Source organism: Macadamia integrifolia, unplaced genomic scaffold (genome assembly GCF_013358625.1).
Source record: "Macadamia integrifolia cultivar HAES 741 unplaced genomic scaffold, SCU_Mint_v3 scaffold1338, whole genome shotgun sequence".
NCBI classification, from domain to species: domain Eukaryota; kingdom Viridiplantae; phylum Streptophyta; class Magnoliopsida; order Proteales; family Proteaceae; genus Macadamia; species Macadamia integrifolia.
In genome coordinates this window covers 110,801-135,802 of record NW_024868165.1, presented here as the reverse complement: position 1 = coordinate 135,802, position 25,002 = coordinate 110,801, and the positions used below count along the sequence as shown (strand labels likewise).

The 25,002-nt window shown below is 37.8% G+C and overlaps 1 protein-coding gene across 1 annotated transcript; it reads left to right on the top strand.

The window, feature by feature from the left end:
• Nucleotides 1–21,642: 21,642 nt before the first annotated feature.
• LOC122063478 (amino acid transporter AVT1H) lies at nucleotides 21,643–24,252 on the top strand. Its single transcript, XM_042627180.1, has 3 exons — nucleotides 21,643–22,014; nucleotides 22,105–22,715; nucleotides 23,513–24,252. Exons 1-3 carry the CDS (start codon nucleotides 21,726–21,728, stop codon nucleotides 24,050–24,052), a joined length of 1,440 nt encoding a protein of 479 aa, XP_042483114.1. The 5' UTR covers nucleotides 21,643–21,725; the 3' UTR covers nucleotides 24,053–24,252.
• Nucleotides 24,253–25,002: the final 750 nt, after the last annotated feature.

Here is a 25,002-nt window from a genome sequence, read left to right as displayed (position 1 = left end):
CAAGTGTGCACACCCATACCACATTCCTTGCACTTCTAAGCATTACAATGCAAATATAAAATCCACACACACAACACATAAATTTTTACGAAGTTCGGCAAGATGGCTATATCCCCGAAGTAGTGTATGTAATGGCTTCATACCTACTCAATACACTACTTTAACTGCACCTATAGTTGGGAGCAACCACATCCAATTTTCCAAACTCATAGCTGAGAAGGCACACATGGTGCCGACATAGATAGCAGCACCCACTAAACACCTCTTACAAAGATAAAACAACAATAGTGGGCATATACAAATTTTACTACAATCAAGCTTAAACTAGCATGCATTCACAACAATGATCTCTTATTACTAGTAGTTATACACCAACACAGGCAGTAATGTCAAAGTAAATATAGGGATAAAAAATCTCACAACCCTTGTCTGATGTTCACAGAGATGTCTTTGAGCACGATATCTGTAAACTAGAATCTTCAACTCTCTTTCAGAGTAGGAGACTTGAACCTTCAAGTGAGCTCAACAAGTTAGACACCTCACCAAGCCACTTCTTTGTCTTCTTCTACTTAACACACAAATAGGCATCAACCATAAGTCACTTCTCTCTTCTTTTCCTTTTTTTATAGCTCACATCCAATACTCACAACACTACTTCAACAACCCTTATCAAACCAACATTAATGGAGTAAAAACTACTTCCATTAAGCTACAACACATTTAATGGCAAACCAACAGGGGAGAGCTTCGTCTCTCAAATTCATGGGTTTTTTCAACTCAAAAGTCTGTTCTTTTCCTTTCAATAGATAGAGCACAAAAAATAAGAAGTTTTCAATTTGAATGGACCATTTTGGCTTTGTGGATGAAAAGATATGTATGGGTCAATGAGAAAGCCCCAAAAGGAATCTATCAGGGCAACGTAAGGTGAGCTGGTGGTATGCTGGGGCACGAGGCATATCTTAGCCATTGAATCATGCCTCAGATCTGGACCATAGGATGTATCTAAAGGATCTGTACTCCTAACCATAGGATTGGAATGGGCACTGACATAGATGACCTCAACAACTAACATGTGGGATTGGAATGGGCACTGACATAGATGACCTCAAAAACTAACATGTGCAGGCTTGCTATCGACCCATTATTGGTCAACACATGTGAAAATGAATGCCAAAAGTCACCATTGACTCATTTGACCAGAATTCAAAAATATTAGAAAATCCCCTCAATCCGTAACAAAAATACTAAAAAAACCTGACCAACCTGAGGGCAAATTCCAAACCAAAATTTGGATTTTTTGAACCTGTTGCATGGAAAACTCCATAAATCTAACATACGGATTCAGATTGAGGTGAAAAATAAAATTTTATGAACCAAGACCCAAATCGCTACAAACTTTTGAAACACCCCGTCAATAGACTCGGCCATATAAAAAGACCAAAATACCCCTGAAAATTATGAAAGACATAACCTTTTCATCCGCTATCGAAATAGGACAAATCTAGGCGAGTCGAAAAGAATTTTTTATGCTCGCAAGTAGCCATGTAGGAGTTGGCTTTCAAAAAATTTATCTTCAATGCTAAAAATGCCCTCGAGTTGAATTAAGCTAAAACTACCAATTTCTGGCCCGAAAATCTACACCACCTACCATGGTTGAACAAAATTACTCAAACACCGTTATACACTATTGTTATATCATCAGAGATACCGAATGCTGCCGCATCATTACAGTTGGCCAAGTTATCATTGCCACGTGGCTAAGGTTGTCAATAAGACAATCAGAAAACAACAGTCCTTGCCCTTGTCGATGATCTAATACTGGTTCACTCTAACATTTGGAAGAATCAGAACAAGGAAATGGGTAGCATATGGGGCCAAGAATAAGTGATGACACTTGTGCTCTAATAGCCTCCTTATTACTCTATATGCAGAATCCTTTTACGTGGTCAGCTGGACAACATTGCTCCTCTCTAATTTCCAAGACAACTAACATCATCTATGCAAGTAAGAATTCACTCATCTTTCAGTCTCTTGAGTCATCAACAGACTTATAGAATATCATGTTCCCATTAGAGCACACCATGAAGTTGATAAGTGCCTTTTATCAAGTCCATCCATCATCTATGTCATCCCTTTGTCACAATGCATACTCCATCTTGGGTGTAGCAATTGCAGTTGCTTCTAGTACAATAAGGACAAATGTTCATCTTTTTAACTCTCCTCTTCCTGGCATATGAGTTGTTGCCACAAATAGGGTGAAACTAACTTTTCTTCAGCTTTACTAAGCACATCGTCCATAGGAATGAGCAAATATGAGCTCGTATTTCCACAAGAAGCTTGAGGCACCAAGTAATCCTCAATTTGTGATGCCAAACTTCTTTCAGAGTGAGATGAGGCTTAGGAGACTGTGATGGATGAATCAGGGTTGTAGGGTTAGCCGCAAATTCTTCTTTAGTTTGGTGATCATATCTACCTTAAAGATACTACCAATACCATTGTCTTCACCCTTTTACTTTAATGGAAAATTCTCTAGTTCATAAGTAATCCAATTAATCTGATCTTGGTAAATTAGTTTGAAATCAGGGACTACTTTCTTTGCCTCTTTATTTGATCGTAACTCAATGTTCCCACAGTAAGGAAGGTCTTTAGCTTCCTTTACGTAGTATCTATTTAGAGTAGCGTAAATTGGAACCCTCCTCTTACAAGAAAACATTTAGCCATCATGAGCATCTTTCGATTCTCAATTCCTCAACAAGCACTAACTTTACCTCGCTCTAATCTCATATCTATGAACATCTTCTATTCGTCTTCAAGAGAAAACCCTAGACCACATATTCCTGCAGCATGGGGGAATTCAGATGATTTTGTGAGACCATGCTGGTTTCTCCCCAATCCTATTCTGAGAAATTAATGCATCCATTTTATCATACGACAACTAGTTGTGTTCTAAGTACCTTTGTGGGATGTTGGAATATTCTCTTTTGTTGTCTCTTTTGAAATAACCTAGAGGTTTATACTAGTGAAAATTAAAATATTTTCGAATAAATCGGATTCCCAAATGTGATTATGAGTAAAAAATAATACGGAATAAAATATCACAATCACACTACACCAAGATTTATAGTGGTTCGACTCAACCTGAGTCTAGTCCACTCCCTGCAAGATCTTCTTATAAAGTATTCCACTAGTTCTCCCTTTCAGTAGAGTAGGTAGGGAAGAAAACCTTTTACACAATCTCCTTTACAGGTAGAGAGACACCTTTACAATGTCCTTTACAGGTAGAGAAGCACCTTTAAATCTCCTTTATAGGTAGAGAAGCACATTTACAATTTTTAGGACAAGAGAATCCTACACTAGCCTAAGTACAGTCTAGACAATTGTAAAAGAGAAAAGTGAAATAGAGTTTTGAGTTACCTCGTGCGGTGCATGCAATGAATATGAAACGACAAAATTAAATAGTACCTTTTGGTAGTCTCCCATTGGACATTGAATAATGATGAAGACTTCCACACAACTTGAGTTCTTGAAAAACATGTTTGACTTCAGTAATTGAACTCAATATTATAAAATTTTCTCACTGAATAGCACTATTGTTTTGATTGCTAATGCTCACTTAATTTTTAATTAATAAAGCCATCAGTGGGGTATTTATATGGGTGAAGATTGGGCTTAATTTGAGTAATAGAATCTCCTAATTTGGAAGGAGTACAAACTCAAACGAACAGAAATTGCCTCATCCAGTAGTTACCAGATTAGATGACAGTTAGACAAAATATAGTCATTAGACTCAGAAAACTAGCCATTGGGTCTTTTTGAGGTTATCCGGTAGTTACTAGTAGGATCCGTTAATTACCGGATGGCCTCTGTTTGTCATTCTCTGACATGTGTTTTTCATCCGGTAGCAATCCGGTTAACCGGAGTAATTTTTGGATCACATCCGGTAGTTACCGGTGCAGACCGGTAAGTACTGGATGGCCTATGTTAGCCATCTCTGATAATTTTTCAGGTCACAGAGCCCAACCAGTAAGTACTGGATCCTGGCGGTAGTTACCGGATGGCTTCGGATTTGAGTATTAACTGCCTAACAGTTAGTCTAATGGACATATCCTTTCCAATGGATTCCTCCTAAGGTTTTACCAGCATATGTATGCAAGATAAGTGTCGTGCGGGCACTGTGTTTGTTATTACAACCTAGTCTAGAACAATTCAAAAGTCTTCATATCTTCAGCTTTCTTCTTCAAGTCTTCAAACACTTGTTTGTATCCAAGTCTTCCTCTTCTTCTTGTTTTCATGACTTGAGTTGCACTATGCTTCTATGCTTTTGTATGGCTTCATGAATTTTCTCTTGTGGTCAAATGCTATGCATTTTGATCCTCCACGTCACACTTGGCAAACAGCTAGTAGAACATTCACTTGTTTGTTATCATCAAAACCAATGTAGAGTGAGGAAAGAGGTTTCCCTAACATCTTTAACAACAAAGGCATAGATATTTCCTAACTCAAAGTCACTCAGATGCACTTTTTATTCTTAAGCTTTCCCTGCTTCAATATTAAACAATGTGTTAACTAACTATGGGTCTTCGAAAACAGTGACTACTTTCTCATTATAGATAAAATTCACCTTTTGTTGTAGAGTGGATAATGCTGCCCCGAAGCCATGGACAACCCAATAACATGTTGAAGGATGCTAGAATATCAATCACTTGAAAATCAACACAAAACTCAATTGGTCCCACTACTATCATAGTTGTGATACATTGATGACATTCCTTCTTGTGTTGTCATAAGCCTTAATGATTTGAGTAGAAAGCTTGAATTGATCAAGAGTAAAGCCTATACATGTGGCTGCTCTCAAGTGTAAAATATTCATATCTGATCCATTATCAACTAGGACCTGAGGAACTATATTCATATTGCATTCCATTGTGATGTAGAGTGTCACTGTATGTTTGATACCTTCTGGGTGCAAGCTGAATCTAAGAAAATCAATACTTGAACAACATATGTTGCCCAAAAATCTGAGATAACTTAAAGGATCCTCTCATTAGGGACTTGTACATTGGTGAAGGACATTTTTTTTTTTGTTAACCAAGGTGTCCGGGCCAGCTTACGTGCACCTTGACTAATCCTCGGGGAGATTAGTGCAGCAAGCCACAACCATGGTCTCAACTTAAATCGCAGATGCACAGATGGGGAATTGAACCTAGGACCATGCGCCTATCCACACAATCCCCAATTCGCCCTAACCATCTGAGCAACCCACAGATGGGTATTGGTGAAGGACTTCAAAATGGCCTCCCTATATGTTGTAACCCCAAATGTGTTGAAGATGTTGAACCTTCTTCAAATGGCTTAGAACTTGATTCTCAAGTTGTGGCTATGTATTGCACTGCCTTGCTTCCCTGACTGTGGGATGTTCAACTATTACTGCCTTGGCCTTATAGTCCTTTCCACTTCTAGTGACCATTACTTTCTTGGATTTCTTAGGCTTCTTTTTTATGAAACGATTGAAAGGATAGTGACTTATGTCGTCACTGTTTATAATGACAGTTGTACCAACCATAGGATCGTCGATCCCTTCTTCGTATTCTTCTGGTGAGAATGGATCTTGAGGATGCCCAAAAATATCAATAGCCCAAGCTTTGGTTATTAACGACATGTTGCTTAAGTGATCAAAAGATCCCCTAGATACAGTCTCACTATCATAGTTTTTCATCAAAGCATTCAACTACTCTTGGTACGTCCTTTGACTTATGGCCACATCTCCTAAAATTTCTTGGGTTCCAAGTAATATTTTACGCATGTGAAGCAATTGATGAGCTACATCTATATTCTTCTTGACAACTTCTGAGGATAGTACATATTCTGGTGCTTCCTCAGATTCATCTTCATGACCTTCTTTCATATCCTAATGATTTCCTTTTAGTTCTTCTTCTTGATCCTCATCAATTTCCTTTTCTTCTAAGTTATATTCAACTTCATCTTATTCAACTTCATCTTCTTTCTCTGAATCAGATATGTCAAAAGGAAAAATTGGAAAGATGGCATCTGTTGGATCAATATCCAGTGCATCTCCTCTAATAGCATTCACTGTCTCACAATCCTGTTTAGGTTTTTCATCATCACAGTCACCATATCTACCTATACGAATTGAGTGAATAAAATCTGAAACAACTTCACCACTTGCCAATGTTGATACTGCTTGAATCAACTCTAGGGTAATCTCTTCTATGGTATTCACTTCAGGCTTAGCAACCTACGGGGGTATTGTTGGCCGAATAAGAATTATGGGATCAATCAGAGTTTCTTCTTCTCCCTCTAAGAGATTGACAAATCATTTAAAGGAGTAAATTGGGGTATCCAGACCTGCAAGCATATCGGTCCAAGAAGTCCCATTTTCCAATTTGCCTCTAAGCATCGATACCGGTCCGCTGCGTCTAACCATCCATTTATGGGAGCTGTTGTATGGTAGTCAGGAGGTTGAAGGTAAGGATCTAGGAAATATAGTGTTGGTGGAAAAGAAGGTTCCAAATGATGGGGTGGAAACGGTAAAAGATCGCACGATGGTAATTCTACCAGAGGTGGGTTAGAATAATATGGTGTCATGTGGTAAGATGGAGATGGAGGATATGAGGTGGGGTGATATAAAGGTGATGGAGGGTATGATGTGGGATGATATGAAGGTGATACTGCTTGTGGCAAGCAAGGATTACAAGGCGAGAGACTATCATCCTTCATGAATGAATCTCTTGAACTCTTTTTTGAGCTTCTTTATTCTTTGTTCTTAGAAACATGGCTTTGGTGTGGTTTTGATCTACCACGTACGATCATCTTCTTCTGAGCTTCCATATAGCATACAACAGTTCCATAATCTGGAAGTGGATTGATGGTCATATTTGGCTGATCCTTTAACTATAGCTCTATCTGTCCTGATTCTATTAGGTCTTGTATAGCATGACGTAGTGCAATGCACTGGTTAGTGGGATGCCCCTCACCTTAGGCCGGTCAAACAATTTCCAACTCTTGTGAGTTATATGCTACTCTATGTTGTAGGAATATTTATTAATAAAGGTCTTCGTGATTATTGCCCATGTCTGAGTTTGGGAATTATTTAGTCGAGTCAACCAACGGAGAGTTGGGCCTGAAGAAGTGAGCAAAAATGTTTGCCCAATCTGATCTTCAATAAATCCCCATGACCTAAAGATATTAATGAAGACTTTCAAATGTGCCTCGATTCACCTTGTCGACCTCAAAATTGGCAATGTATAACCCATATAGCATGCTTCATCTGATTGTCTCCCTTATCTGCCTTCATGTAATCATACCCACCTCCAACGGCCAAATCCTCATACTCCTGGTCCCTTGACCGATCAAAGAGATTGTGTCTGCATCCTCCTCCCTTGAAAGCATCCATCTCAAGCTCTGCCTATCTATGTCTGACTCTAGCGATAGCTCTCCCCATAGGCATATACTCTTGAAACCAGCACATAAGTTAAGCAACTTTAAATTACACAAAACCCTAGTTAGCAAATTCGGATTCAGGAATTATTTGGGTGGAGAATTATTCAGAATAATTCGATTGGTTAATTGAAGGGTTCGGTCAAAAAAGCAGTCAAAAAAACAGACAAAATAAAAATCGGATTTGGATTCGGATTCGGGAATTATTCGATTACAAAAATAAAAGTTAGGCAGAAAATTTGGAAGTTATTTTCATAATTTATTGCATCTTTTTCATTTTTCAAGTAATTAACTTGATATGTACACCTAGAAAGAGCAAATTACTATAGTTCAAATATACAATACAAGCCAAAACACAAGAAAAAAAAAATCTTTGTAGTATAACCTGTTTCTTAATATTCAATCCACAGTCCATCACTTTTAAACTCTAATCAAACAACAATGAAGAAGCCCTGAGAATGTTCCAAAGCTCTAGGACTACTTTTAAAGGAATCCACTACAAGGTTTGATCTTAAAAAAAAATAAAGTGCAAGCTACTGCTATCACTGTAACAGAAGAATGTAAGTACATTATTTAAGAATCTAAAACCCTGAATTATGGAAATTGTTCCCCTCTAAGTCTGCAAAGGTTTCATCCAATATCACTGGGCATGTTTCGATGGTCATATTCACTTCACAATTCACATAGTGGTTGAAATTAAACCCACTCCAGCAAAAAGAGTTATCAGGGACAAATCATGGGAGAAGAAATCATGGGTTCACGTAAATTTCATTCAATTAAAAAAAAAATCCATGAAACAAAACAACAAAAAAAAAAAGAAGGGATTTTGAGATGCGACATTAGAGTTTGATTTCTGACCTTAATGCAGGAAACCTCATCTCGTCTCACAAGATTAAAAAAAAGAGATGAAAACAGAGATATGTAGAGATTGATCGTAGCCCAGATGATCCTGGAGATCGTAGAACCGTATGGCGGTGGAGATTGAGAGAAGAACGAGGACAACGACGGCGGAAGCTACGGAATCATGGAGGCGAATTCTAATTTCTAATGCAAAGATGTGGTTTCAGTGAACAAGGCTTCGCCTCATTTCTTCACTTTTAGGAACATCCAAGCTCAAATTAGGCTTTCTAATTCAACCATTCAACTGATAAACTCCGATTAGAGAAGATTCCGGCAGAAAGGAAGTGGATCGGAACAAGGCCGTAGTTCAGAACTTTAGATGAGTGAGGTAGCCCATAGCCGCAAGAGTCCAAGACAAATGCAAAACTAGAAGATGGGCAAGTGGAAACCCTATTTCGAAGTTTGGTTTTGCTCTCTTTTCTTTTCTTTTCTTTCTTTTCTTTTTCTTTTTTTAAGTGGGTTAATGTTAACCGAATAATTCGGTTTAATCCATCGTCAAGCTTTATTCGCGTTTTATATTCAATTTAGAAAAAATCACAAATTTTACTGATTTTTATTGTTTATTCAGATTCGATCAGAATTTTTCATTTAATTCGGAAAAATTCGATCCGGCCGAATTGCTAACTAGGGACAAAACTAGCAAGTTAAGCTATGTACTGCAACAATTCTATTTTTAAAACTTGATTCTGGATTTGGCACACTTTTTTGTATTTCTGTTCTTTGGAGTAATTATGCGTCTTAAATGTAGTAATAACAATAAAAAAAAAAAAAAATTATTTTTATAACTTGGAAGAAACAAAAACATGTATGGCTTGCACTTAATAGAATCGTTTTTGTTAGAAATCAAATTCCAAAAATTCTACAGAAAACTTGTTATCGCTCAAATCCGAAACCTGTCGATTGGCGCAAGTAAAGTTGGGTAATGCCGGTTGAGGAAGAAGACCAGAAAAATTATTACCCTGAAGCCAAAGAGAAACAAGTCAATCACAAAGGTGGTAACTCAATTAAGCACGCTCATACTCTTGACACTAATCAAAAATTCAAAATAATGCCTGTTGTAAACCCCATAAGAGAGAGAGAGAGAGAGAGAGAGAGATACTGTATATGTTGACCTTACATATGTTTTCCCTTCTCACAATTGAGATAGCAAAGAAGCCAGAGATGATCATTACGTGACATACCAATAAGATGGAGATTCTTTCTTTGGTTTCTTAAACTTTTCGGAACGGCGAAGCAGAGAATTTCCATTCTACAGATGATTGATAGATCTTGAATAATTATAAAAAACTCTTTTCCTGAAAGTATCAAATGCTCTTCAATCGAAATAGAATAGATTTCATGCCAAGAGGAAACATGAACATTGGGATGATCGGTGCATTCAAAACTGCTTTGAAAGCTCAATCTTAGGTCGGTCAGGATATTTTGGTTTACCACTTATGAGGAAGGAGGCTCTGCAAATGGGTTCTATTCATATCCATCCACCGACTCTACCCAGTATGGGTATCGTAGAAGAGAGGTGATAGAAAATGATGACACGTTGGGAGGATACAAATTGGGGGTAGGATTTGTTTTCCTCAGAAAGAATTAGGTTCCAGATTGAAGGAGGAAGAGACCCATCTAAGGAGTTGCTACTGAAATCGATATGAAAGAGCGAAGTGTTGTAGTGGAGCTCAAGAGGGATATTACCTTTGAGCGAGTTAACACCAAGGTACAGACCCTGCAATGATGAGAACTCACCAATTTCTCTAGGGATTTCACCAGAGAGACCAGCAGATGGGAGCTGAAGTGAGTAGAGTTGCAGACCCAGGTCTCTAAAGAGAGAAACATTGGTCCGTTGGGGAAAGGAGACGTTGTTACACCGAAGAAGTGAACCATTAGAGAAAACCCAATGGAGTCCTCTCCAGTAACAAAGAGGAACAGAGTAGTCCCAAGAAGAAAGCATTGTATTCTCCTCAAGACCTTGAAGTGAAGGTTTGATTTTACCCCAAGACAAGCGCAACATCCGAAGAGGAAGCAAATAAGAAAGAAGTAGAGAAAACGAAGCAGAAAAAGACAATGAAGAGATGGTAAAGCTATAGACACGCCATTAATGAATCAAAGAGAAGGTCTGAATGAAATCACCTATTGTTATGTTTTGAGGGTAATTTCCCGATTTATCCCTCATAACTTAAGTTACTCGTATGATTCTACACCTTTTACTTAGAATCGGTTTGAGAATGAATGCTTCAAAAAAGGGACTTCAATACCTTAAAAGTACTTTGTTCATTTCAAAAAAATAAGAAGTTGAACCGGGCTTATCAAACAATATTTACCTCATTTCTGTCCAAAAAAATAGAAAAACAACATAATTCATTTTTTAGAACGTTACAATACATAGCCTTATTAAATAAAAATTCAAATTTTAGTTATTAATGCATAATTAGTCAACACCTAAAATTTTCACCAATTTATCAAATTTTGTAAATTTTAATAATTACAATCTGTAGAAACCATAATTTCCCTAGAAAATAAGTTGTTTATTGCAAAATGGTATCAAATAATTACGAAAATATACATTTTGCAAATCATGAATTATGAAAATTAATACATCATTTCCATAAATTTTTATTTTTTTATTTTTATTTTGAACTATTTAAAAAATTATAAATTTGCAAATTTCATCTCTCACATACCATTTTTGCCAGTTTTTCCAGTTTTCTGCCAAAAAGTCATTAAACACCAAAATCAAAATAAAGTTGTGGCTCATATTTTTCTCTACAACATACTATAATCTCGTATGGATATTAATTTTCTTTGATTTTATTATTATTTTTTAATAAAAAATCAAACAAATGTGTTTTTGAAGGATTTTTCCACCAAAACCCAACCTTGTTAACATAATTGTTGTAGATCCAACATGGATCTTACACTTATATTCAACTCAAGTGCATCCATTATATATTTTAAAAAAAAATTATATAATTGAAAATGAAAATATGGAAAAAAAATTGTGTTTTTCATATAAAATTTAAATAAAAATTGTTAAACAGAAAGGTAAATGGGTATAGGGGATTACCTCAATGTAGCTTTCCTCGCAGCGGAATGAATCTTGTTGCACACGCGTCGATCCACACGAACAGCAACGAACGAAAGGTTGTGGTGATTTCGCTAGGCAATATTCCACCCTCTAAATCCAAGGATTGCAATGGAGATCCTTGGAGACACACACTCTCAATTGAGAGAGACAGAAGAGAATAAGGAGAAAGAGAACTCTTGTGATTAGATCAAAACCCTTATTAGTTTTGTGACCAAAACCCTCTTATTTATAGAGAATTGGCTAGCTAGGGTTCTCAATCCTAGTGGGTCTATGATTATCCCAAGTGGGTGACCCACAAAGGAACCGGGTCAAAACCCAGTCCGACCCATATTAATTAATATCTCCCACTCACCCACACAAGGTGGACATACTCAATTGTCCATTCTATAATACTCTCTACCATAGGTGTCTCATCATACAGGAAATGGAGCATGCGACCTAACGAGACAGTATGAATGTAGGAGTGTTATATCAAGCTCCCATCTAGCCAACATAGCACATCACTCACAAATAATCTAGGGTACCTTGAACAATCCAATTACACCAAATCTAGCACTCTCGATCCCTCAAGATGAGCAGTGATGACTTTAAAACATGCAATGTGCTTTTGACGATGTTGAAACATAAATACGACAAGTCACCCAGGTAATATGCCACAAAACAATTATGCAATTTCAAATAGTTTTCCCTAAGCCCACATATCAATCCGACTATTTTCAATTGCTTTCCCAATCGTGTCTCACTGGACCGCATCATCCATGATCCTAAAGAGTATGTCAAAGCAACGTCATTGGACATTCTCTTCATAACATGGTCTCAGGTAGAGAGTATCCATAGGATCAACTCAGTTTGATCCAAGTGGCTCACACAATGACAAAGAATGGATCCATTTAGTCACTCTCACAAACGGTCGTAATAAAGCACATATAGTATGAAATGTATGCTATGGTGCAACTCCCACTAAGGTGGGCATGTCACTCAAAAACATAAAAAGAACACCACAAGAGTCTAGGTTCACTCGTTCTTTCAAGTGCCTAACCTAAGTATCAGCCTAGTCGCCCCCATAGCACCTGCCTGAGTTCTCACACTCGGCTATAAGTAAGCCACACTGAGACGTGAGATCTCTGTGTTCGACTATAGAAAGGTCTCATCTTAGCTCTAACTAAGGCACCACTTAGCTAAAAAGATGTCTGTTCATCTTGCTCTCTATCTTTAAGTGTCAAGGTGAATTTGGCTCATCTTGCTCGTTGTTTCCAAGCGCCAAGGTGAATCACCCGTATGATTAGGTTGATTCAAGTCTGGTGGCATATTTACAAAATAAAATGTGTACACACATAAATCACCCTAAATAATTATATATCTCATATATATAAATCAAAGAGTGATAACGATAATGTCTAAAGAAAATGTCAAAATGCAAAATACAAATCATCCATGTCTAAGTCCCAGATTCCTAACATGAGTAAGGAAAATGTCCAGCAATAGGCTTAGTCAATGGATCAGCCACCATGCTACTCGTGGAGATATGTTTCAAGACAACTTTCCTTTGCACAACCATTTCTCGAATGTAGTGATATATGATGTCTATATATTTGGCTTTCCCATGGAACTTGGGGTCCTTAACGAATGTCGAAGCTATCGTACTATCACAGTGTACAAGCACTGCATCTCCTGAATGAGTGGTAATGCCAAGGCATTGTAGGAACCTCCTCAGTCAAAACGACCTCCTGAACGGTCACCGAGCACACGATGTACTGAAACTCCATCATGGATAGTACGATGCAGGTCTACTTCTTACTACTCTAAGATACAGCCCCACCTCCTAGGACAAATGCATATCCCAAAGTAGATTTATGTTCATCTCTGTCACTAGCCCAGTCAACATCACTGTATCCTCTCAATCTCAAATCCAAACCACTATAGGTGAGAGTGAAATCCATGGTTTCACGAAAGTATTGAAAGATTCTTTTCACTACTTGCCAATGGTGTGGTCTTAGATTACTCTGGTAACGACTAACCATGCCAATTACAAAGCAAGTATCTGAACGTGTGCATATCATTGTGTACATCAGACTGCCTATCGCTGTAACATAGGGTACTTTGGACATTTGATTATTCTCTTCATCAGTCTTAGGGCATTGGTCAAGGCTCAAAGCAGAGGCCTTGTCCGTGGGAGTATCAATGGGTTTAAACTTACCATGTGGAATCGTTCAAGGATCTTCTTTATGTAAGTCTCTTGAGATAAACTAAGAATATTCTTAGAGCGATTCCTAATAATCTTAATGCCTAACACAAAGTTGGTTTCACCCATGTCCTTCATCTCAAAAGTAAAGGACAACCACTCTTTAGTGACGACAATCATCTCTTCGTCATTCCCAGCCAATATAATGTCATCAACATATAATGATAGAATAAGAAAACTTCCTTTGGACCATTTCACATACACATAGTGGTCCTCTTCAATCATTTCAAAACCAACAGAGATAATGGCATGATGAAATCTAAAATACCACTGCCTAGACGATTGTTTAAGGCCATAAAAAGAATATTTGAGACGATAAACTTTGCGCACTTGTCCTTTGACCTAAAAATCCACTGGTTGATCCATAAAGATCTCCTCGTCTAGTTCTCTATTAAGAAATGCAGTTTTAACATCCATCTGAAAGAGTTCCAAATTTAATTTTACGATAATGGCTAGAATTAGGCGAATCAAGGTAATTCTCACTACTGTGGAGTGTCTCATCATAGTCTGCACCCTCCTTTTGGGTATAGCCTTTCGCCACAAGGCATGCCTTATACTTATCAATTGGACCATGTGTCTTACGTTTGACCTTTAAAACCCATTTATTTCCAATGGTCTTATGCCCAGGAGGTAGGTTAACTAAGTCCCATACCTGGTTCTTACTCAGAACTCCTGGTTCTTACTCAGAACTCAGTTCATCCTCCATATCAACTTTCCACTTATCCTTAGCAGGTGACGAGAGTGTCTCTCACAAAGAAGTGGGCTCATCTTCATCCTTTGGGATACAGATGAGAGCTTCCCCTTCAACCTCAAAATGACTATGGCCAATATATCCACAAGTGCTCCTACACACAACAGAATCCTGATAATCGTCTAGTGGTACACTCCCATTGGTTGGTGCACTTCCACTAGGCTAATCAACTTCACTTTCTCTGGTGATTACAGGATGAGTTAATTCCCCACCCTCGCCAAGAGTAGGTGAGACGCTTTCCTCGTCCTCTATCTCAAAGAGGTCAAGATCCCTACTGGCGTCACTAATGCTTGGAATATCTGTCTCAATAAAGTCAATATCCCATGACTCTATCTCAGTCATTCCTCCATCAAGGCATTCACCGTACATAACGTAACCCTTCAAGCTATCGAAATATCTTATAAATGTATTTCCTAGCTCTAGGGCCAAGCTTCCCAAACTTATGGGAGGTGCTATGAACATAACATGTTGATCCCCATAATTGCATATGCCCTAAATTTGGCTTTGTGCCCTTCCATAATTCATAGGGTGTCAAAGGAACTGACTGTAAAGGCACTCAGTTAAGTATATAGGCAGCAGTCATAAGAGCATCACCCTAGAAAGATATCGGGAGGTTGGCTTGCGCCATCACCGACCTAACTATATCTAAGAGTGTCATATTTCTCCTCTCCCTATGCCATTTTGCTACGGAGTGCAAGAAATGGTTTATTTCTTACGAATCCCCTTCTCCTCACACAATTTTTTAAACTGGTCAGATAGATAGTCGCATCCTCAGTCAGTGCACAGATAAGCTCTTACTTAACTAATTCTCAACCCCTGCCATGAAGCATTTGAAGCAATCTAATGCCTTATAGCAGTGAGCGATCAAATACACATAACTGTATAGCAATAATCATCAATAAATATAAGAAAAGAAGGGGCACCATAGCGTGCCTTTACATTCATAGGTTCACAAGTATCTGAGTGGAAAAGTTCTAGAGGCTGGGTAGTTCGCACTGTCTTTCCAAAAGGCTTTCGATGAGCCTTACTTGCTAGATAGGGCTCGCACACAGGGAGGTTGACTTTATCGAGTGAGCCTAAAATGCCTTCTCTAGCTAACCTAGCCATCATGTCTCGCCCTATGTGTCCCAATCTAGCATGCCATATAATAAATTTAGAATTATCACATGTATTAACTACATAAGAAACAAATGAAGCAGAATCAATTAAATCTAATTTAAAAAATCCATCAATTAAGGATCCACGTCCAACAAAAATACCACTCAAATAAAACTCTAAAGTGCAACTATCAATATGGAATGAATATCGTAAAGGTAATAATGCAGAAACTGAAAGTAGATTATGCTGAATATCTGGTGCATAAAGCATGTTGTGAAGAAGCAAGGTGCTTCCAGTATGCATCTTAAGTTGATAAGTGCCAACTCCTCGAACTGCTTCACTAGTGCCGCTCCCCATGAACACATTCTGAGATCCATCTGGAATTCTATGATAATCTACAAAACCCCCTCGATCTCATGCTATATGTTTTGTTGCTCATGTATCCACAATCCAATTAGACTATGTATGGGCAACCAAAACATGAGTGTAACAAAATGTACAGAGAAAGAGATAGAAATGGTACCTGCTTCGGCTCAGTGCAGTCACGAGCGAAGTGCCCCATCTTCTGGCAGTTGTAGCATTTGACCTTGAATAAATCTTTCTTTTCATCACGCTTGCCTCTTTTGCACTTGGCGAGTTTGCCTTCTTCTGGTACCTAATTTTGAGCCATACCCTAATTTCGTGGGTTGCCCTGTCTTTTGCACTTGAACTTGCACTTGTCTCCCTGAGCGACTAGGGCAGTTACATCGTTCTCCTCTTGGCACTCCGCCTCAAGTTCCACATGTTGTGCAACGTCAGTAAAATTTCTAATGTTGTCATTATGTGTGAGAACGAGTTTTATGAGGCTCTAAGAATTGGGTAGTGTCCTAATGACATCTTTAACCTGCTGCTCATTAGTAAGAGTAGTCTCAGCATCTTTCAGCTTCCGAATCTTGTCCTTGACCACCCTAAGGTGTTCAGGCATAATGTGCTTAGGATCCATCTTATACATCTCAAACTTCAAGGTCACATAATCAAATCTCACATGTGTGGGTCAAGAATATATAATTTTAATTGATTTTGAATAAATATAAGGAGATTAGGTATCTCCAATCCACAAAATTGCGCTAGATAAATGGTGCGCATGGGTCCCACATAGGAACCTGATTGGTACTTAAAGTGACATGTCGAGGTAGTGTAAATGTATGATATACAGTGTGAGGCGCTTTTCTTTTACAAGGCTTCTCAAAAAATTAATTACATTGTCACAAAATAATTACATCCTTTAAAAGTCCTACTACATCAATCTACTGAGTAGGGAGCGCTGCACTTTACATCATGCACGAAAACTACCTCTAGCGTACATACATGAACATACCCACTTAAATTACATACCAACCATGATCTCTAACCCAAAAATAAAAAAATAAAAAATAAATAAACAACCATAGGTCAATGGGAGGAGATCGACCATGCATCCCAAGAAGTGGAGCGAGTCACAAGTCATAAATGCCATGGGAGGATATGATGATTTGACAATATACACACACACATATATATATATATATATATTTTTGCCAATACACACACACACACATATATATATTTATATATTTGCCAATACACACACACACACACATATATATCTATATATATATATATATATATATCTGGCTAACATGAAGGTCGCAGGTTCAAGTCATGCCAATAATCCCAATAATGTAAAGCAAAGAACATAAATATGTATTATCATATCAACAACAATAAAGTAAATCATATAAAGTACCCTCGCCCTTTGACTTAAGTCAATAAGGGCAAAAACATAATTTTAGGTAGGGTTACACAAACTTATACCCTAAATTACATTATACAAAATAAACCTTTGAGTAGGATTCAACAAATAAACCCTTTATCACAATCAAGGTTTAAATTTTTCAATACTTGTAAATCCAAACCGATCAGACCTGATCTCTCAAACTGTGACCCACAATCATTACAATCAATGATAATGATATAAATTCTTTAACCCCCTTTTTTTTAAGCAAATAAATAAAACAGAGGATTAAAGTAAAACAAAGGATAACTTGGCTGGTTCGGCTGAGAAACAGCCTCCAATGAAGCCGTGGATTTGAAAACTCAAAAGGAAAAAAGAAATAATCATTAGAAACTTTAAATTCATACAGCACTTTGAAACTCAAACGATTAACCTTTTTTTTTTTATTTAATCAAAAAGAAGCAACCAGGAACTCAAGAACCCCCATATCTTCCGAAGAAGGATCCAAACATTAATTGGACATTACGGTTTCTGCGTGTTCGGGCTATTGCCGTTGACCCCGGGAGATTCCATCTGTCCCGCAACCCTGCCTATGCGAGTAGTGCCCGCCTGCAGAGTAAAAACGACGGTAGCCTCTCTACCTTCTATGCACACAGTTTAGATTTTTGTTACGTGAAAAGGCCATGAACAAGCACGGTTGGGCGAGATTATGCACAACAATGTAAGATCATGCGCATCAATACGATTGAATGCAACCATAACTTGGTTCTAATGCCAATGTTAAACAGAAAAATAAACAAGTATAGGGGATTACCTCAATGGAGCTTTCCTCGCAGCGGAATGAATCGGGTTACAAAAGCATCGTTAAACAACGACGAACGAAAGGTTGCGGCGATCTTGCTTGGCAATATTCCACCCTCTAAATCCAAGGATTGCAATGGAGATCCTTCGAGACACACATTCTCAATTGGGAGAAACAGAATAGAATAGGGAGAAAGAGAGCTCTTGCCATTACGTCAAAACTCTTATTAGCTTTGTGGTCAAAACCCTCTTATTTATAAAGAATTGGCTAGCTAAGGTTCTCAATTACCCTAAGTGGGCGACCCACGAAGAAACCGGGTTGAAACCCAGTCCAACAACCCATATAACAAAAACGAAAAGCCAAAGGTTTTGTGTATGGCCATGCATTATGAACGGTCGCACACAAGACGTGGGATGGAGACAATAGAGGAGTCCATTTAAAGAATCATTGGATCCACCCATTGATCCCGATTAATAACCCTGGATCGCTGGATAATCGGTATCACGGACCACTGATTCCATTACGAATTGGGTGATTTATCCATGGTCTAGATTGGATGTCCGGACTATTGATAGGATGGAGAGAATGTCAATAGTCTTTTGTCATAGAATCTCTTAGGTGAAACCCATAATAGACACACTCACCATACCACCCCCCAACAAACTAGGAATTGATTCACCTGCACTTGTTCTTGATTCACAATGAATTCCATAAAGTACAACAAATCAAGTGTTTGGTTTATTTGTGATAATTATGGACCGCAGTATCTTTTTTTAAGAGGAATGGAGGGGAGGGAATCAGGGATAATTAGTCATATCTATCTTTTTGAAGGATGGAATTAACGGACTAGGCAAATTAAATTCTTGTATTGCCAAAAGCAAGTTCATGAACATTTTTGATGAATTAATCACGAGAATTATTTGATTGACCCTCCCAAACTTAGGAATGAATTGACTGATCACTTGATGGCTGATGCAATGAATCGAATCAATTTTATTAGATGGTTTTCTTCCAAGAATAATAAATACTAAAAATAGAAATATGCTTATCCACTCTTCCTACTATCTTCCCAGAAATTTGTAATAAGAATAAAATCTTCCACAGATTCTCCTAAGAAGCAGATTTTTTTTTCATTTTTCACTGTTTATGGTTTGTTATGCTATTGCATGAGAATATCAAGTTAGGTTTATGGCTAATCATGCATCCCTTGCTAGTACGTGGGAGAACATGTATTCTCTTAGTTAATTAGAATCCTTGGTGGATGTGACCTCACCAATCTTCTTTATTCCATTCTCTCCACTACATAGTAAGAATGGGATCTAAGCTTACATCGAACAATCTCTTTTGAGATCTCTCTGAGGAAATGTTCAAATCAACTTTAGACCTTCAATCTAAGTCTACAGGTGGAGGTTAATACCTTTTGCATCTTTTATTATTTATATTTACTTTGTTCTTTTTAATTATATTTGGCAAAATAAGCATGATAAATCCTTATTAAAAAAAAAATAGTAGTTACCAATAAACTTGTATGGTGTAACTACATAAGAGTGGACCAGTGTTTAACCTATCAATTTCAACATTATTGTACTAAGAAGCAGCATACATATGGCAAACAAGATGTGGATAAAAAGCTGACAATTTCAATGCTTTTTTTCTTCTAACCTTTTATCTAATCCTAGTTTCAGATACACATTTGGCATTCACTTTGTATGTGGGATTATGGAAAATCCATCCTCCCATCAGTTATAGAAAATAAATGAGCTTTAATTTTAGGTCTATTTGGCACTCAAACCAAAGTCTAGTTGTTAATCAAATATTGAACATCGAGGTTTGAATGCAGTTTTAGTAATAAATATATATATATATATATATATATATGGGTATAGCAGAACCTTTGGGAAGAAAAAATAATCCATTCATATCACTAGGTGGTACTTGCAAGCCCACACTGTCATGGAGATTGTGGAAAACCTAACTCAATGTCAATGTCACGGTATAACTTCCCAATTAAAAAATTCAACCAATTTTATTCTTACCAAATTAGATTTCTATATATAAGAATTTCAGTTATGTTCTGCACTTACATCTCCAATCATCCCAGGGTAGAAAATGGTGGGCATCTTAGGAATTTTCATCTGTTTCTTAAAGAAAACACTATCTTTTGTTTTAAGGATAAAATTTCATGTGTTTCAGTTTGTTTCTTGGTTTAGTTGAAAGTGGTTAGACAAAGTTTTGTTTCTTGGTTTAGCCGAAAATAGTTGGATAAAGTTATCTTTTACTCGTGGAGAAGAATGAATCCTCTCACCACTAATGATTTGACCTTGTAATTGGACCTATATGTCATCATAAACTCCCACCATATATTTTATAAGATTGAAATTTACCCTGGGTAAAAGAAAATTAGCAAATTCTCATCAGCTTAAGTGAGTATCTCTGTTTATGTTGCATTAGGTAGTCAAGATAATATATGGTTGGTTTTTATATCCACCTATATCTTTTACCTAAGAAACTTGATAGAGTATTCACATTTAGTCATCATGCATTAAACCCTGTAGGCTTCCTTAGGTTGCATAAAGGGATTTAAAGGAAATTTTTTAAACCTAAAAAAGAAACTTTTGTAATCATTACCGCATATGATTGCATAAACTACTAAAATTTCATATCATTTTTAGTAATACTATATTTTACATGTAAATTTTATTTACTTTTTAAACTAAAAGGATTCATATGAAAGTAAAGAGAAATTTAATAACCAATATGAAATGATTTGGAGTTAATGATATAGTCACATGGGCTAATTATTAAAAAAGTTTTTTTTTTTTTTTTTTTTAGGTTTTGATAAATTTCACTTCCTTTCTCTTTAATTTTCCTTGCAATCAAACATTACCTTAATGAATACATTTTGAGGGTTCTAAAATGTAATACGCATCTTATTCATCAGATGCACAACCATAGTTAGCTGGGATGAGGTTTTACTGGTTTTATGAGGAAATCCATATTAAATTCTCTATCACCACAAAGTTAATGGTCGTTTACCATATAAAAAAAAAAAAAGGTTAATGGTCTGTTTGGTATCACTTTCTTGTAGAAGCGAATTAAACTTTTCATCCTACCAAAAAAAAATAATTAAACTTTTCATCTTACAGTAAGGTAGAATTAGTAAAGAGGAAATTAAATAGGAGAAGCATAGAAAACAGAATACGTGAGAAGAATAGAAAACACAATACGTGAAGCCAACTTCTTCAACTATGCAACCAAATGGGTTTTTTTGTTGGATGTGACCTCACATTTATCTTTATCTTACATAAGAAACCCACTTTTGCAATTTGCCAACCTCCACCCCAATTTGTTGGAACATAGCTTCTACTTTCTCCACACGAGAAATCACACGTCTCTCTCTCTCTCTCTCTCTCTCTCTCTCTCTCTCTCTCTCTCTCTCTCTTGCAGTCCTAGACATGTACATACAAAGAATAATTAGATTCTTAATTCCATTAGCTGTTAATTAAGGTGTATGTACCTATGTCTTACTCTTATAAATACATAAGCAACCACTTCAATTCCTTGTAGAAGTGAACTTTCTAGTGAATCACTTCACAGAGTTATCAAGCCTTAGAAGCTCTCAGTCGACATTGTGAATTGAAGAAAATGTTGGGAGGTAAATTGAAGTCATTCTGGAGATTATTAGGTCTGGAAATAGCAGAGCCCCCACCTCACCGGAATAAAGTTGCTAACGAGTCGGTGAACGGCGGCACGAAATTGGCACTCTCATGGACTAGTTGTCATGTTTGTGTGGAGGAGAACAAAGCCTGCAAGTGTGATTCTGCAGATGAAGACGTGAAGAAAGAAGTTAATGGAATGGATGATGGGGAGCACCATGTGAGGGCTAATAGCTCTTTTACTCATGCTGTCATCAATATGGTTGGAATGCTAATTGGTGAGTGATGCCTCTTCTTTCTTCCTTTAAAATGTAAATTTCAGTGAATTAGCCACCATATTTTGTTTAATTTTTATGTTTAATTTACAGGGCTTGGGCAGCTCTCAACACCCTATGCACTGGAGAATGGAGGGTGGTGTACAGCAATCCTTCTTGTAGGACTTGGAATTATTTGTGCATACACATCATATCTACTAGGGAAATGCCTAGAAGAGAATTCCAAGTCAAGGAACTACCAAGATATTGGACAAAATGCATTTGGGATAAGAGGGAGAGTGTTAGCTTCAACTTTCATATACTTGGAGATCTTCATGGCCTTAGTATCCTACACCATCTCTTTAAGTGATAACCTCTCTACTGTTTTCAGTGGAGCACAAGTTTATTTGCCAGGGCTTCATGGTCTCTCAACATCTCAGGCTCTGACAGTTATAGCAGTCTTAGTGGCACTGCCTAGTCTGTGGCTAAGAGATTTGTGTTCCATATCTTTCCTATCTTCTGGAGGGATCTTGATGTCTCTAGCCATTCTTTCAAGTGTAGGGTTATGTGCTGTGTTTGGTGGAGTCAAAGCAAACCACAGGATACCAGTGCTTCAGTTGCATAAGGTTCCTGGGATTTCTGGCCTTTACATCTTCAGTTATGCTGGCCATATTGTCTTCCCAAACATCTACAAAGCCATGAAAGATCCCTCCCAGTTTACTAAGGTAACTAACTCTCTTTTTCTTTCTTGTGATGTGTGTGATAAAATTTTACCGCCAATCAGGCAGGGTTGTGGTCCAATCCTAACTCACCATGTGTGCTGGGATTGTGATGGGGACAAGAGTTCTCTGTCTAGGAGTGTGACCCTTACACCACCACGGGACCAATGGGTGCACATGAGGAAGCATCAACAGGACAGACATTTCTGCTTTTGTGGCTGGGCATAGTAGGCACGCTCTTTTTTCCCAACAAAGAAAGGGTAAAAAAAAAAGTTGCCTGACCGCATACACTGAGTCACAGGGGTCTATGAAATTACCATTCCCCCTATGAAATAAAAAAATCATTTTCATGTTGATACCCCTGCATACGCTCTCATTGACTATCTTTCTGGTGTAGGGGGCCCGCAACCAAGCAACGATCTCTTGCCCCACCACACCACACCATGGCCACCCCAGAATGTGGATCAGGTTCTCGTACGAGAACCATTCTCATACAGGCTGATCCACACAGATGGAATCCATCATAGAGTTAATTGCTGGGTGGATTCAATCTGTGCGGATCAACTCTATTCAAGAATGGTTCTCATACGAGGACTTGATCCGTTTTCCCCACCCCATCCCCTCCCTGCCCCTCCCCCTCCCCCTCCCCCACCCCCAAAATATCAAAAAAATGACCAACAAAAGAACTTTAAAATGGATTTGAAACAATAATTAAATCCACGTGCTGCCTGAGTAAAAATTGGATTTGTTCTAATTGATATTAATGAAGTACCCATTTATTGTTCTTAATTACCTTTGATCAGGTGTCAATTACGACCTTCACTCTGGTTACAATCCTCTACACAGCTCTATCATTCATGGGTGCCAAGTTGTTTGGGCCTCATGTAAACCCGCAGATCACTCTTAGCATGCCTCCACATCTCATCGTTACCAAAATAGCACTATGGGCAACTATACTGACCCCCATGACTAAGTATGCACTTGAATTTGCGCCAATCGCAATACAACTTGAGCATAGCCTTCCAAGATCAATGAGTTCCAGAATGAAGATGTTCATCAGGGGTAGCTTTGGATCATTACTCCTTATAGTCATCTTAGTGTTAGCTCTCTTAATCCCTTACTTCCAACATGTTCTTGGCTTAACTGGATCCTTGGTTAGTATTAGTATTTGTGTTATATTTCCTTGTGCTTTCTACACCAAGATATGTTGGTCTCATATATCAAGGCCTCATCTACTCCTTAATGTGTCCCTAATTGTATTTGGGTCTTTCTTCGGGGTAATCGGAACCGTTTCGTCGTCTAAATCACTTTTCAAGAGCATACAAAATGGCCATGCTCATTGAGATGAAGAAATCCCAATCGGCATGAATCCGGAGTTCTTCTTCTTCTTGTTCTTGAGGGGAAATATATGAGAAGAAGAAAAATGTATCAGCAAACATTGTAGGCAATATAAAGAATATTAGAAGGTAGATATGGGTGTTAAAGATTCGAATAATTATTTGAGTTTTAATGAAATGGTTATGTTGCTTTCTCTTTATGATAATTTCCTTTCTTATATGCACTTTATGTTTTGGAGGACCACAAGACCAATTTATTGTGCCAACCCAACCCAGCCCAGCCCACCAAAAAAAAAATTACAGAGAAATGAGAAAATAAAGAAATAATGTTTTCATAATGATCATTGTGACCCAGTCTAATAAAAACATTCACCACTGCCTGACAGTCCAAAAATAGAATGAATGCGGTCAATTTTTAGGCTTTGAACCAAGGGCAATCCATCCCTAATCACTAGGGGTATCAATGGGCCGGGTTGGGTTGGGTTGGTTTTTTAAACCCTAGCCCAACCCTAAGGTCTCTTAACTCAAACTAAGTTCTACCCAGCCCTAGGTCAGACTGGGATATCTCAGCCCAGGGCCAACCCTGAAGGGTTTAGCCCAATCCAACCCAGTCCTGATGGACCCTGATTGGGCCTGGCTTAACCCTATCCAACCTAGCCCAGTACTATTGCTTACTTGGTTGCTTGATCTTGATGCATTGCCGAGGCCAAAAATCAAAGTTTTTGTATATATGTAGATTGTAGAAAATGAAAGACTTTTGTAGACCTTTTCTATAAGTACCCATTTATAATTATTAACATATTTATATTATTATTATTAATATACAAGGTTGGATCGGACTGGGTTGGGTTGGGTTGGGTCGGGTTGGATTGGGTTGAGACCTCAACCCAGGCCCAATCCAACACAGCCTCGAGCCTGAAATTCTCAGCCCTGTCCATCCTATGGGCTGAAATCTC